Raw genomic sequence first — 13,696 nt, 5'->3', positions numbered from 1 at the left:
ATTGTTAAAATAGTTTGAACATACGAATTTAGCATACAACAGATATGAATTTTTTAAAAGTATTGATTGCAATAAATTTTTGATACGTAATATTGTTTTTTTAAGTAAGCAAATATGGACTATTGAAATAATTGACTATAAACAAGAATAACAATAACAAATGAATATGATTGCAACTGAAATTATACAGATTGCATTTTACTTATAAAAGAATACGAAATTCGTGTTTTATTTACAAAAAACGCAGCGATATAGAAAAACCTTTGTTCAAAAAAAATATCTTGTCGAGCATAATTTAGTGTCATTATCGAATTGGTCAAAAATTAAACGTATAAACTATCTGCATACCTCATATTTGCAGTGCTCCGCTTAACTACGCTTAGCTACGAAGCAACGATTTATGTCATTCTGTCATAATAGATGAGATTAAAAAATTATGCAAATTGGCTGGATAACATAGTTATGATTATCAGTTTCCTTCTGTATTTTTTAATTAACAAAAAAATATTCTATTCTTTAAAGTCAAATTTTGACTTCTTAATCCTAGAACTGCAGATTTCTCGCAGAATTTGTAACGATTAAACGATTGAATGAAAGCTTATTTATTTTGATGTCATTTATGTGTACGTTACAAGCTTAGAACTGAAGAATCATTAAAAGAACGGCCCTGATAAGAATAATAACAAGTGTCGTGCCAAAGTAGCTGCGACTTTTGTACACATTAAACGTCTTTTTCAAATTCATGCTTTTCATTAACGCAGTAAAGCAAAAATTTTAGAACGTCTTTTGCATTATATTCGGCATAATGTATAAAATATAAATTAAAGTACTAAGAACTAAAAAGATTTAAAAGGAGACAAAAATGGCTAGCTTGCCAGTAGAAAGTGTAGAAACTGGTGAGTGGAAAATTATAAAGTACAAAATATTTTTTTCAACACGAGTTTATATAGATTATATTTTTCTAAAAGCAAAAAAAGGTACATAGTTAATGCAATTGTGTGATCTCTTTTAAATTAAATTAAACTATTTCGAGATTTTATATATATTACATTTATAACCACATTATATATCGCGGAAATATTGATAATACAGATTTTAATGGGCGATTCACAATAATTATTTGTAAAATTTTAAATTTTTGTTATTTCTATTAATCTGATAAGGCGATACAGCTATTTTTCCAATTACTTTTTCATAAGTTTTTCTACATCAGTGTTGCTTATCGCGATTTCGGAAGTATAATCTGTGTAATCTGTACATATTGTAAAGATTTATTATTCTCATTTTGTTATTTATATTTTATCATGCAGTCATGGGAGCTAAACCGCTCTCGGAACTCGGCGTAACACTAACGCACGAGCACCTAGCGTCTAATTTTTTCCCATGTTATATGCCGTCTCCTTTCAAAGACATAAATCCAAGAGTAACATTATGTAATTTGGCAGTTACTAGACAAAAGCCGTAAGTAAGACATTATTATCGTAATGCGTTGTGGCACACGTTTTGCCAAACATTTCTTGTAAAATTACTCAATAATCTTCATCTTTTTTTTTGCGTTTTAATAATTAAACATTGATAAGTAAAACATTTGAAATATGCTTATTAAACTAAATAAATATTGTAACTCAAAATTTCAGGCTGACCATTTTCAAAAATACGTGTCTTTATGACGAATCAGGGATGCGCTCTTTTTATTATGATATATCCGATTTCAAAATGTCCGGTGGTAAGACTATCGTAGATACCGGCAGCTACGGTATGCGTCGTAATTTCCGGTTTCTCCATACAATTTGCCGGACCACTAAAATTAACGTGCTGGTTGGAACAGGTATAGTCATACAATGTGTTTCTTTTGCATATATATCATCACACATTGTATACATTTGGAGTAATATTTTTACTTTAATAAATATCTCGATTAATTAAGAAAATTCTGTTCTCGCGTAACTTTAAGTTAAATAAATTTAAGTTCGATTTCGCGTATTATATTCTTTCTTCGCGTATTTTATTACTTTTTCTTTCTCTTGTCATATTTTGGCAACTTGGCAGGATTTTCTACAACAATAGCTAGAGATAATGATTATTTCCCCAAAGATAATACAATAGAGACTCTATGCAATGTTATGGCGAACGATTTAGAAAATGGTTTTGACTGGAATAACGTTTATCCTCATTATCGTCCTTTAAGGTATCATGATCAGAGCATCAAGGCAGCATTTATCGGAGAAGTGGGCAGTGACTGGCCGATTAGTGGTACATAATCACACATTAATTAGTTTGTCGAATTGACAAATCTTTTCAGAATTGTTAACAAAATACTGATCATTTTCCGATTATTAATTTAAAAAAAGCTGACTAAATAGTTATTAAAATAATCTTAAATACGTTTATATTAGCAGAAGAGATGTATTCTCATCCTTTTTAAACCAAAGTAAACGTATCTATATATTGCGAATATATAAGAAATACGGCTTGTCAGAGTAATTGCATTGCGCAAAAAAAACATCTCAGTTATTGACAAAGTAAATTTAACTAGCTTATACGTCGCCGCGGATCAATTTTCAGTGACTTTCCATTTACGCTTTGTGGATTGCATACGTCCTATGTTGTCGAGATTAAAATATGCTTGACATTTTTCATATGATATTTATAAGAACCATAAATATCATTGTTATGAGGAAAAATGTGTATAACGTTTAAAATGCGTTACAGATCCATATAGACAAATTTTTGTTTTTACTTAAACAGAAAATTCAGTGAATCGTATGCGATCCACGTTGCAGGAAACGTGTAAATTCTAATAAGTTTAATTAAAGTTCTGTGTATCTCTCACACACCGTTTCTCTAATACTTTATCATACGCAATTTACTGGAACGGCGACACATCTATAGATTTAAGAAAATCATCAAAATATTAACCTTTTTACAAGATAGACGTTCAGAAATATCATGTATTATGTTTAGATTTTGCACAGCGTTCCATTGCTGCGACTGGTCGCGTTCAAGAACAAGTACGTTGCCCCGTGAGCTTTACTCCCGCATTTAATACAGACGCACCTGCGGAAATACTGCGAATCTATCAAGAAGCTGGCGGCGATGTTAAGAAAGCCGTCATATCCCACGTCGATTGTAAGAGTTTTGTCGTTAATACGCAATTATTCTGTACGTGCGTCACATTGTAAAGAGTAATCGAACAAATTTAATAGGTGTATTCAACAAAAAAACGAAATTTTTTGAATTTTTGGACGATACCAAATGTTACGTACAATTCTCTTTGTTTGGTTTTGACCGGTCCATCTATCCTGAAAGTGATTGCAATGTACTGTCAGATACACAGCGCATTAGACGTATCACGATAATGAAAGAGGAAAATTTGCTAGATCGAGTTCTTATGAGCCACGATATTCACACTAAAGATAGAATGGTACGTACATGGCACATCATTTTAACATTTACCAACTGATTTTGCATAATAATTTTAATCGTCTAATTTAAATCTGTTTTAATTTATTTAATTAATGCAAATAGATAATAAGTTATTTAGAAGAGAATTAGAGTCAATCAAGTAAATTCGGAAAGTAAAGTTATTATATCGATAAAGGCTGGAAATTATTTTAACAATTTTCAAGGTATCTTATGGCGGCTACGGATACTCCTTTATTATGAAGTACATCGTGCCATACATGATAGAAAAGAAAGATTTTACGAGCGAGGAGATCGAAGACCTAATAATTTCAAATCCTAAGAGATGGCTTACAAGAGGCTAATCACCCGTACAAGTCGCTTTTCTCTTATTCGAAGTGTGACGCATAAAGAAGTGCAGTGAATTTTAACGCAATATCGTTTTCCTAACAATTTGTAGACTGTTTTAACGCTTAATTTTACTATAATTATTCTTATAATTATACAAGTTGCATTTCAAATATAAGACTACATGAAATTTGTGTTTTATATCTATAACAATACGCGAAAAACTGCGCAAATATTCTCCATAAGTATCTGCCTATTGCAATTTAAACGTGCTACATATTTGATATTTTCAATACTTTGTTTTGCAGCAAAAAACAATAAAGTCCTTGAATGAATTTGCAGATAGAATAAAATACTATTGTGTTTAATGCCGCAATTTTAATATTAAAAATTTGTAGTAGACAAAAGCAAAAGTTATTTCAATCGGCGCGAATATTACAAGAATTAAAAGCAATACTAATACATTAGGAATATATACATATATTTTTCTTTACATTATAAAAAAAATTGATTAGCAAGAAAATAATTACTATTAAAATTGTTCAAAAAAACAAAGAAAATTCGTATACATTTACTAAAACGTAGACATACAAGTATGTTTCTATTAAACAACTAAGTAAATACAATTACGGCACTCACAATTAGTTTTGTATAATGCTATTCTAAACATTGTAATGCATTGTGGATCTTCATAAAAAAAATCTTGACTCTGCACTTTATCCACTTATATAAAAAAAATGTATTTTTTTCATAATCATTTAACAAATATATATTCCAGAAAAATAATCAGGCAAATTATTAGTTTAAAAAATTTTATTAAAACTGTGTTCTTTTATTAGTTTATTATAATTATTATTATCAGGTAAAATATAGATAATTAACATCAATGATACATATCTTATAATTTGAATATCGTATATTGTAACATATGTTTTGGTTGACTGAGAAAATACGATACATAACAGAGCATAATAGAGCAGTTACAGTTGACGATTCGTACGTATCAGACGTTTATATATTCAAGTGTTATAATACGATACAACCAACATTTCTTCTCAAGCTTAGAGTTTTAAAACGTCTAATAATTACATAATTTATATTATAATACACAAGACGTATACGAAGTATTAAATAAATTACTTAAAGTTCTTTATTTTTAACGAAAAAAGACAATGGAAAAGACAATGGAAGAGACAATAGAAATGGCTAACGAAGTAGAAACTGGTAAGTTTAAAAAAAAAAATTTTAAACTAATGTGATTAGTTTATGCATTTATTCAAAAGTTTTTATATATAAATTTTTATATTATTGCCTTTAATAAAGCAAAAGCATCTGAAAACTATAAATTACAAGTTGCAGATGAAATTTACAGTTTTTAAATGCTTTCGCTCTTTATAGACAAACGTGCAGAATGTGGCAATTAGAAAAAAATTTAATTTGTTATTTTCATTTTGGATGCTTCTATATGCTCTTGAAGTTTGTCCATTAAAATCAAGGGCGTCTTGTGCATTATTACAAATATGTTGCGCTGCAATGTTACATAACGTTACATTGCAATATTTCTGAAGACAAATTTTATTATACCACTGCTGCAATTTAACGACAATATTGCAGCAGCATTTCGCAATTTCTGTGCAAATGTTACAATATTGCAAGATAACATTTCTGCAGTGTTCTTGAAATCTTTCTGTGCTGTATGAGAATATAGCTAAAATTTAATCATTTTTTTTAAATTTAATATAAACTCAGAGCAATAATTAAGGGATCAATTATAATAATTGTTCTTTACATCAGTTATAATAATTATTAACAGTGTCCACAGTACAAGGATTCGTACCATTAAGCAAACTCGGGATAATATTACCGCACGAGCACATTCGACACAAGCCATTGTCCACTGAGTATAGACAATCTTCTAAGCCGAAAATACATCCCTTTTTAAATACAGACTACGATTTTTTGATAAACAGAGGACATTACAAAATGTATCCGTGAGTCAAATCTAAATATATCTCTTGCTTCTCTACCAAATATTTCGCTATGTATAATAATATAAGCATGCTAAACTTTAACATGCGCGTGTAATATTAAAAAAAAAGAAGACATTATGGCATAGAAGAGAGAAGAAATTATGAAAAAAGATTTATTGTTTAATAATAATAAATTATAACCTTATACATAAATGTAACTTTGTCAGTTTTGCAATATTAAAGAATAAATTGTTCTCATTAAACATTTTATACGGAGAAATATCAACTTAATTCTGAAGTAGATATATGTTGTTTAAAAAACTTTTTTCCAAATAATTTTGTTTGAGGCATAACGATTTATGAGCACACCAAAGGCTTAGCGATAAAAATAACGTTGTTAACATAAATATTGTATAGACGTCAAAGCTTGATCTAAATTGTGATGTGCTTTGTCGTAAAGCGTATAAAGATCATGTGTATAATCTTGTGTATAATCTTCAAAATATCTATGCATTTTTATAATAGTAACACAATAAGTCGTCGAACAAAATCTTTTAAAATGAGTATACATATTTAACAAAGCATTCTGATTTAGATATACCGCTATGAGTAAGGACATAAGCTTAATTGATGACGAGATTGTAAAGAACGAATTAAACCAATGCAAAAGTATTGATACCATTGTGGAAAACACGAGTTATGGTTTAATGCGCGACATATCTCAATTTAAAAACTTTAGCGAACACTCCAAAATTAATATAATAGCTGGCACAGGTATATATACATACATACACACGCACGCACGCACGCACGCACGCACGCACGCACGCACGCACACACACACACACACACACATACATACATACTGCATTATTCATAAATATAATATTTTAATTTTGTATATCCAATGTCTCTTTTTACTTACTGTAAATATCATAAAATCAATTTTTGCTACAGAAATGTAAATGTCATTATTAATTTTTTTTTATTAGACCTTTCGCTTCGAAATCATCTTTAAAATATTAGATTGATCGAAAAGTTGCTTTGATTTTTGTTTTTCATTTGTATAAAAAAACCCGAAGGAATTTTCTAATCAACTCAACAAATCAAAATTTTGTAAATAAGTTATTCATTATGTAGCTATTTATTTTATTTAAAACAAATTATCTTATACCTTTAAAATCAAACCTTTATTTTAGGTTTCTTGACTATGTCCGTTAAACAAAGGAATATTTTTATGTCTCACGGGGAGGGCGGAGGGGGGGGGGGAGGGGACAAATTTTACTAGTTTTGCTTACTCTTATTATTATGACTATTGTTACAATAATGTTTCCGTAATTTGACAGGATTTTACGCTGCAAACGTGCAAGAAAAAAAAACATTATCATTGTCCCAAAAGAAAATGTACAATGTAATGAAGAGAGATTTGACAGAAAATTGTTTATCCAGTGTTGCGAATGAAAAAGTCAAAGCTGAGAATAATGCTAAAATACTAGCAGGATTTATCGGCGCAGTGGGCATTAGTTCACCAATCCATGGTACATAGCTCGCAAAGACTGACTTGCCAAATTTAAAATATTTTTTATCATTATTTAATTATTTGTTATAAAAATCATTTATTATTTATTTCCCATATTATAACATGTTTATGCAATGCTTTATATATGAATTAATCGCAGTGTTAATTTCCACTGCTCATTTTTTACGTTTTTCAACTAATATAAAATAATATAAACAACTAATATATTCCGATATTACAATTTATTCGAGCAGTTGCATTTTATTTGATTTTTAGTTAATACTTTACACGAATTTAATACAATAAAAAAATTAAATAATTAATAATACATTAATTATATAGTAATACCTCAAAGTATTGATTTCACGTTTCTATTAGCAGTACAATATAATTTGTAGAAGCATATTTGAACGGTGATATATTTACAAACTTCGCGAATAAAATCGCTCGAATGTTGCTCTTTAGCCGTGATAACTAATATGTTTAAAATAATAATGTATTATATTTCTTCTAGCATTTGAAAAGCGTTCTATTTGTGCGACTGCCGAAGTTCAAGAGGAGTTGGGTTGTCCAGTAAGCTTCAGTCCTGCAATGGGTACTTGCGATTACACAAAGGTGTTGCGAATCTATGAAGAGGCTGGAGGAAACGCTAACAAAGCCGTCGTGACACATGTTGATTGTAAGTTTCATGAAAATCTTTTGATTATCGTAGCGCTAGATGCTTATCATTTCGAATATTTGTCAAGTAAACTAAAGTTAACATAGTATTTCAAAATATTTTTTACTAATTGAAACAATCTCTACTTCAGCACATTTTTTATATAAAAATGTTTTTTTTCTTTCAAGAGTTTTTTTGAAGAAGTTAGTTGTCTGAAATAGTGCTTAACAACAAATTTGTCTTGCAAAACATAATTATTTTCAAAATTATTTGCATTAGAAACATGCGTTATGTACGATGCAATGTATTTGTACATTATTGTTTATGTATGTTGCATCTCTTTACAATCACCCTTTCAATGAATATATTTTTAATATCAAGTTTATTTGATTAAAATACTAAAACATTTTATTTAATTTCTTTTGAAGATTCCAATTTTTATAAATTTGTATATATTGTAATTACTTTGACAAATTTGAACAGGTACGTTGATCAAAAAGACGGAGCTCATGGAATTTCTCGATGATACAAAATGCTATATACAATTTTCTATGTTTGGTGACGAGACGTCTTTTAATCACCGAGATGACAATTTGGACATGCTGTCAGATGCGCAACGTATCAAACGTCTCAAGCTACTCAAAGATAATAAACAATTGCATCGAGTCCTTATCAGTCACGATATTCACACTGAAGAAAGAATGGTACTTGCATTGCAATATTTTGATTTGCTTTTACATGATAAATATATAATTATTAATTGTTGCTTTTTTTATTAATTTTTCAGTCACATTACGGCGGTCATGGATTTACTCATATCTCAAAGCATATTAGAGAACACATGCTTTCCAGAGGTTTAAGCACAGAAGATTTCGAAACATTAACAAAAGAAAACCCTCAAACTTGGCTTTTTTGGAATCAAAAATCTAAAATATAATGCATATGTATTTCATTTTATATAAAAAAATAACATATAAATTAAAACAGATAATTTGTAATAAAATAAGGTTCTTTCTCAAAAAAATATGACTGCTGCAACAATTTACTTTTATATTATAAATTTTACACCAATTATTATTATTATATATCCTCCTACTTTAAGAAAAGCATGTAAAATCGATACTTGCATTGTTACTTCTTTTCCGCGATTGATTATCTCGATACGCATTGTGTGTTACTTCGTGCTATCGAGTGATCATTGTGACTGTTGCATACTTCGACAGTTTATATTTTAAAAAGATTAGTATAGATATCTTTTTTATTACTTTTGTGTTTCATAGAAAATATTCAAAGTGTCTTCTTAGATAGAGTTAATATAAATATATTTGCAATTCAAAAAATTAATGGCGCGCGTGTGACGCGCGCTTATGTGTCTAGTATTTTAAATTAAAAAATTTAAATTTTATATAAAATTTATATTTTGCAAAAAATATTTGCAAAAAATATAATTATGTATGGCATTCATATTTTCAGTACAATTGTAATATGATATGAATAATTGAAAATAATTTTATGCTTATTTTGAATGCCTGAGAAATTAAATACGCTTAATATAAGTGAATAAACTAATTTAGCAAAAGAACAATTTATTCGAACATGTAATTCTCTCGTAATATATCAGATTTAAAATTAATGGAAATTAGTTGGATAACACAGTTACGCTTTTACAAATATCAGTTTTTCATTCTCTGATTAATGAGAGATTGATTCTTTTCTAAATTTCTTAGAATCAAATGTTAGCTTGGCTTTTCAATTTTGAAACTGCAAATTTCTCATTAAACTTACAGAGACGCAAACATATTTAATTTTGTTATCAATGTCATCTATGTGTACATCACAAGCTTAGCGACAAGTATCGTTAATATCAGGGTCCTAGTTGATTAGAATGGTACGAGTTGTGGCAAAGCAATTACGATAGCTCATAAAGATCAGACGTGATTTTCAATCCTGCGTTACAATATAACTAATACATTAAGCTTGCAACATTTTAGAACATGATTTTATAGTTGCATTATTATATTCAATATAAAGTATCTATAATTTAAATTACTGAAAGCTAAAAAGTGTAACAAAGATATAAATATAAGATAAAAATGACTGACAATTCATCGCAAACTGTGGAAACTGGTAAGTAGAAAACCAACAAATATAAAATAAAAGCTAAAAAGTGTAACACGCTTAATTATTGTGTTTATAGTTACAAATTTTGTAGAAGTTTACATGCACATGAAATTATAGTAACAGAACTCAAATTATTTTCTTACAAATCTTTTAATTTTTATGACTTTTTTTTAAATAAGATTATATATAAACTATAATTAAAAAAAAAAGAAACAAAATTATGACGTGATTAACATTGCGGATTGTAACATTTTGAAAATTAAATTAAAACATTTCGATGTTATACGTTTTGTATTTACTAATAAAAATTCTTTTTGAAGAGTGTGTTAAAGATTCTAAAATTATATTATATTGAGATTTATTGGATAATTTTGAATTTCGGTTAAGCAATCTGTGGTTTACAGATAAATTACGATCAATATATTGACATGTATATTCTTAAGTTCCAAAATTTTGCAGTTATAAAACACTGTTTTCTTATAAATCGATAACTATTTCTTTATTAAATTTATCACGAATCTTCACGCATAATTGTTATTCATCTTCGGACTACAATATGGATACATACATTATGAGCACTTATATTTTATTATTTATATTAATTATTTGTATCTCTTGTATACAGTATTAGGACCTATACCAATAAGCGAGCTTGGCGAAACATTAACGCATGAGCATCTAGGCTCCTGCTTTTACAAAAGAAATAAATTTTTAAGATCTCCTTATCTTAATACAAAATGTATATCTCTGAGTAATATCCAAGCTCTTGACTTTGATCCGTAAGTCAAGATTATATCTTATAAGTATCTCTACAAACTGTGTTTTACTAAAAGTGCATGCGCTACATTCATAATATCAAACAAAAAAAGTTTACAGAATAAACGAAAAGTATGAAAAGTACAAGAGTAAGTTTTGTGAAAGTTTTGTGAAATATATAAAAAAGTGCAAAAAATATGCCGATCAATGCCAGTATTTATAACACAATTGTTAAATTATTAAAAGCATTAACTGCGCAATGTTTATGTAAATTATTTTTATTAGACATTTTAAGAAGTAATAAAGAATCTTTTGGCAATAAGATAAATATGTATTATTGAATGGATTTTTTATGTGAGCAACAAAGATGCCTAACGTTTTTTCAACTAAAGTTACGTGTTTAACAAAATTTGATTTCAAAGTACTAACACATGTTTCGCGATATACACTTCATAAAGCGGCTCCATCATCATAATTACATTTTTATAATTACATAACAACATATAAATTATTTAAAAAATACTGTTACTTTAAATAAATGTATATCTAATATAAAACATATTGCACGATTCAGGTATCACAATATTTATAACATAAATCTTAATGACGATGACGCGGTGAGAAATTTGTCTTTTGAAGTATCGTTATTCAAACGGAATCGTGGCAAAACTATTGTGAACACCAGCAGCTTTTATAACACCGATCATTACACCGATTTGTTTCTGTTGAGAACACTTAGCAAGATGACTGGAGTTAACGTGATTGTAGGATCAGGTATTTTATTCTTCTTTAACAAATATTTTGAGTAACTCAAAGAATATTGTCTTTTACGGATAAATTATATAATATCTTTGATAACAATACATTTGAAAAAAAATCGATGCACCGATGCTAAAAACGAGCCGTTTTACTCAAATTTTACATTTTGTGTGTATTATTTATTAAAAAAAAAATCGGTGTTTTTTCAATGTTACACATTAATATTTTTGAAAACAATATGTTACTCCTTCTAAAATTATTTTATCCTTGCGTCGATCTTTTTGTCAAGCAATGTATAATAATTGATGTCGAATACATCGTGTTCTTACGTTATATTATATTCTTTGCAGTCGTTGCTGATTCGCCAAAATCACAAAACAGTTTTCAGGAACATATTTATAATGAGTTGAAGCGTAGCTTGATAGAAGGTAACAGGTTCTTCACTGTGGATGAAAGTCCCATAATAAAATCAGCATTTATCGGAGAAACGCCCTGTTATAACTATGATGAAGCAATGACTATGCAATTAACAGGTTTCTGACATAATACAAAATTTTCTATTTATTTTAAATCTAACACTTTTGAATCTAACTTTTAAAACTTTTTAAAAATAAATGTATATTAAAGTTATGAATTATTCTGTAACAATAGAAAATATTAACGGGAAAAAAGGCAATAACAATCAAACGCGCGAGTGTTAATGCATAATTCAATATATATATATATATTTATTATCTATTATTTATGTAATTAGAAAATGAGAAGATATTTCTTTCTATGACTGGCCAAGTACAAAATGAATTGCATTGTCCCGTGACTCTTTACCCAGCGAACAATTCATCATTACCTGAAGAAATAATGCGGATTTATCAAGAGGCCGGTGGCGATTCTAGCAAGGCTATCATGTCTCACGTCGATTGTAAGATCAGCAAGATCTCTTCTTTTTTCTAACAATTATTTATTTTGCACATCGAAATCGGTTAAATGTTGAACTGTAAATGATTAATTGTGTAAAATTGACAGTGGCTTTCTCCAAAAAACAAAAATTTATGGAATTTGTGGACGATACCAATTGTTACCTTGAATTTTCTTTGTTTGGCAATCCGTCTTCCCTCGAAATTGGTAACGATATACTGTCAGATGCGCAGCGCATTAAGCGTATCAAACGATTGAAGGAAGAAGGAAAACTGAATCGAGTTCTCATGAGTCACGATATTCACACTAAAAATCGATTGGTGCGTAGTATTTTTGTAATAGTATTTTCTTGTCATTTTACCCAATAAATTTAATTGTTATCATCGTTTTTATCATTTGATTTTAATTTTGTTAACTCATTCTTTGTTACTCCATTTTTTAATTTATCAGAAATAGTAAAATATTTTGATCAATATTAGTTAGTTCTGCAAAAATTTGGTTATATACAAAGTGATTCAGAAGGAAAGATTAATACTTTGAGAGGTGATAGTATTAATTAATACAAATACATGTTTGTATAAACTTTTTTACTTGTGTATTCTTTAAAATAATCGAACTACACCTTCCGAAGTATGCATCTTTTCTTCTGAATCACTTTGTATATAAAGTTAGTAATAAATACTTCAAATTACATTATTAATTTTTAAGGTGTCATACGGCGGTCTAGGACTTGGTCATATTTCGAAAAATATCTTGCCACTTATGCTAAAAAGAGGTATTCATATAAACGACATTAAAATAATAATGATTGAAAATCCCAAAAACTGGCTTAGCTATGATCAGACGCTTAAGGAATAAGAACGCACATAAGAATACATAAATATACACTTATGCGAGATATCACATTTTATACGAAACATGATAAAGCAACGAAGAGAATGTTTGGAGAGTTTTAACAAATTACAGACTGTAGAAATTTATTTTTACTACAATTGTCATTCTAATCACGGACACAATATTCTAAATATAAAGCAATACGAAATTTGTGTTTTACTTTTGTAAAAATCAATGATACATAAATATTTGATAAAAGCAAATATTAAATTGGGATAATTTTTTGTCTACTCTAATCTTAAATAACTTGCAAATTAAATATACACGCAATATGATATTTGTAGTTTATTCTTTTGTAATAAATAAACAATATTTTGGAAAATAATTTTAGATAAGATATAATAATTATGCTAA

General features: G+C 28.3%; 3 protein-coding genes across 4 annotated transcripts; all 3 read left to right on the top strand.

Annotated features, from left to right (window-relative positions):
- The first annotated feature begins 567 nt into the window (after positions 1–567).
- On the top strand, positions 568–4,529 carry LOC105673858 (phosphotriesterase-related protein-like). 2 transcript variants are annotated; one of them, XM_012369799.2, is made up of 7 exons: positions 581–896; positions 1,311–1,461; positions 1,638–1,828; positions 2,050–2,253; positions 2,965–3,129; positions 3,207–3,424; positions 3,630–4,515. In XM_012369799.2, the coding sequence occupies exons 1-7, from the start codon at positions 863–865 to the stop codon at positions 3,765–3,767; spliced, it is 1,101 nt and encodes a 366-aa protein (XP_012225222.2). In that variant the 5' UTR covers positions 581–862; the 3' UTR covers positions 3,768–4,515. The 2 variants fall into 2 exon arrangements, with proteins under 2 accessions (XP_067206565.1, XP_012225222.2); XM_067350464.1 differs by lacking the exon at positions 2,050–2,253 and having other exon boundaries at positions 568–896; positions 3,630–4,529.
- Positions 4,530–4,725: 196 nt separating this feature from the next.
- Positions 4,726–8,938, top strand: LOC105673854 (phosphotriesterase-related protein-like). The gene is made up of 7 exons (XM_012369795.2): positions 4,726–4,974; positions 5,564–5,741; positions 6,316–6,494; positions 7,067–7,258; positions 7,754–7,918; positions 8,381–8,601; positions 8,685–8,938. The coding sequence occupies exons 1-7, from the start codon at positions 4,923–4,925 to the stop codon at positions 8,832–8,834; spliced, it is 1,137 nt and encodes a 378-aa protein (XP_012225218.2). The 5' UTR covers positions 4,726–4,922; the 3' UTR covers positions 8,835–8,938.
- Positions 8,939–9,772: 834 nt separating this feature from the next.
- LOC105674012 (phosphotriesterase-related protein-like) lies at positions 9,773–13,667 on the top strand. Its single transcript, XM_012370045.2, has 7 exons — positions 9,773–10,024; positions 10,644–10,797; positions 11,349–11,548; positions 11,884–12,066; positions 12,288–12,452; positions 12,557–12,768; positions 13,157–13,667. Exons 1-7 carry the CDS (start codon positions 9,991–9,993, stop codon positions 13,304–13,306), a joined length of 1,098 nt encoding a protein of 365 aa, XP_012225468.2. The 5' UTR covers positions 9,773–9,990; the 3' UTR covers positions 13,307–13,667.
- The last annotated feature ends 29 nt before the right edge of the window (positions 13,668–13,696 follow it).

The sequence above is a fragment of the Linepithema humile genome, chromosome 2, assembly GCF_040581485.1.
Source record: "Linepithema humile isolate Giens D197 chromosome 2, Lhum_UNIL_v1.0, whole genome shotgun sequence".
Classification (NCBI taxonomy): domain Eukaryota; kingdom Metazoa; phylum Arthropoda; class Insecta; order Hymenoptera; family Formicidae; genus Linepithema; species Linepithema humile.
Note: the sequence above shows the minus strand (reverse complement) of the source record. Positions and strands in the feature narration are given on the sequence as shown.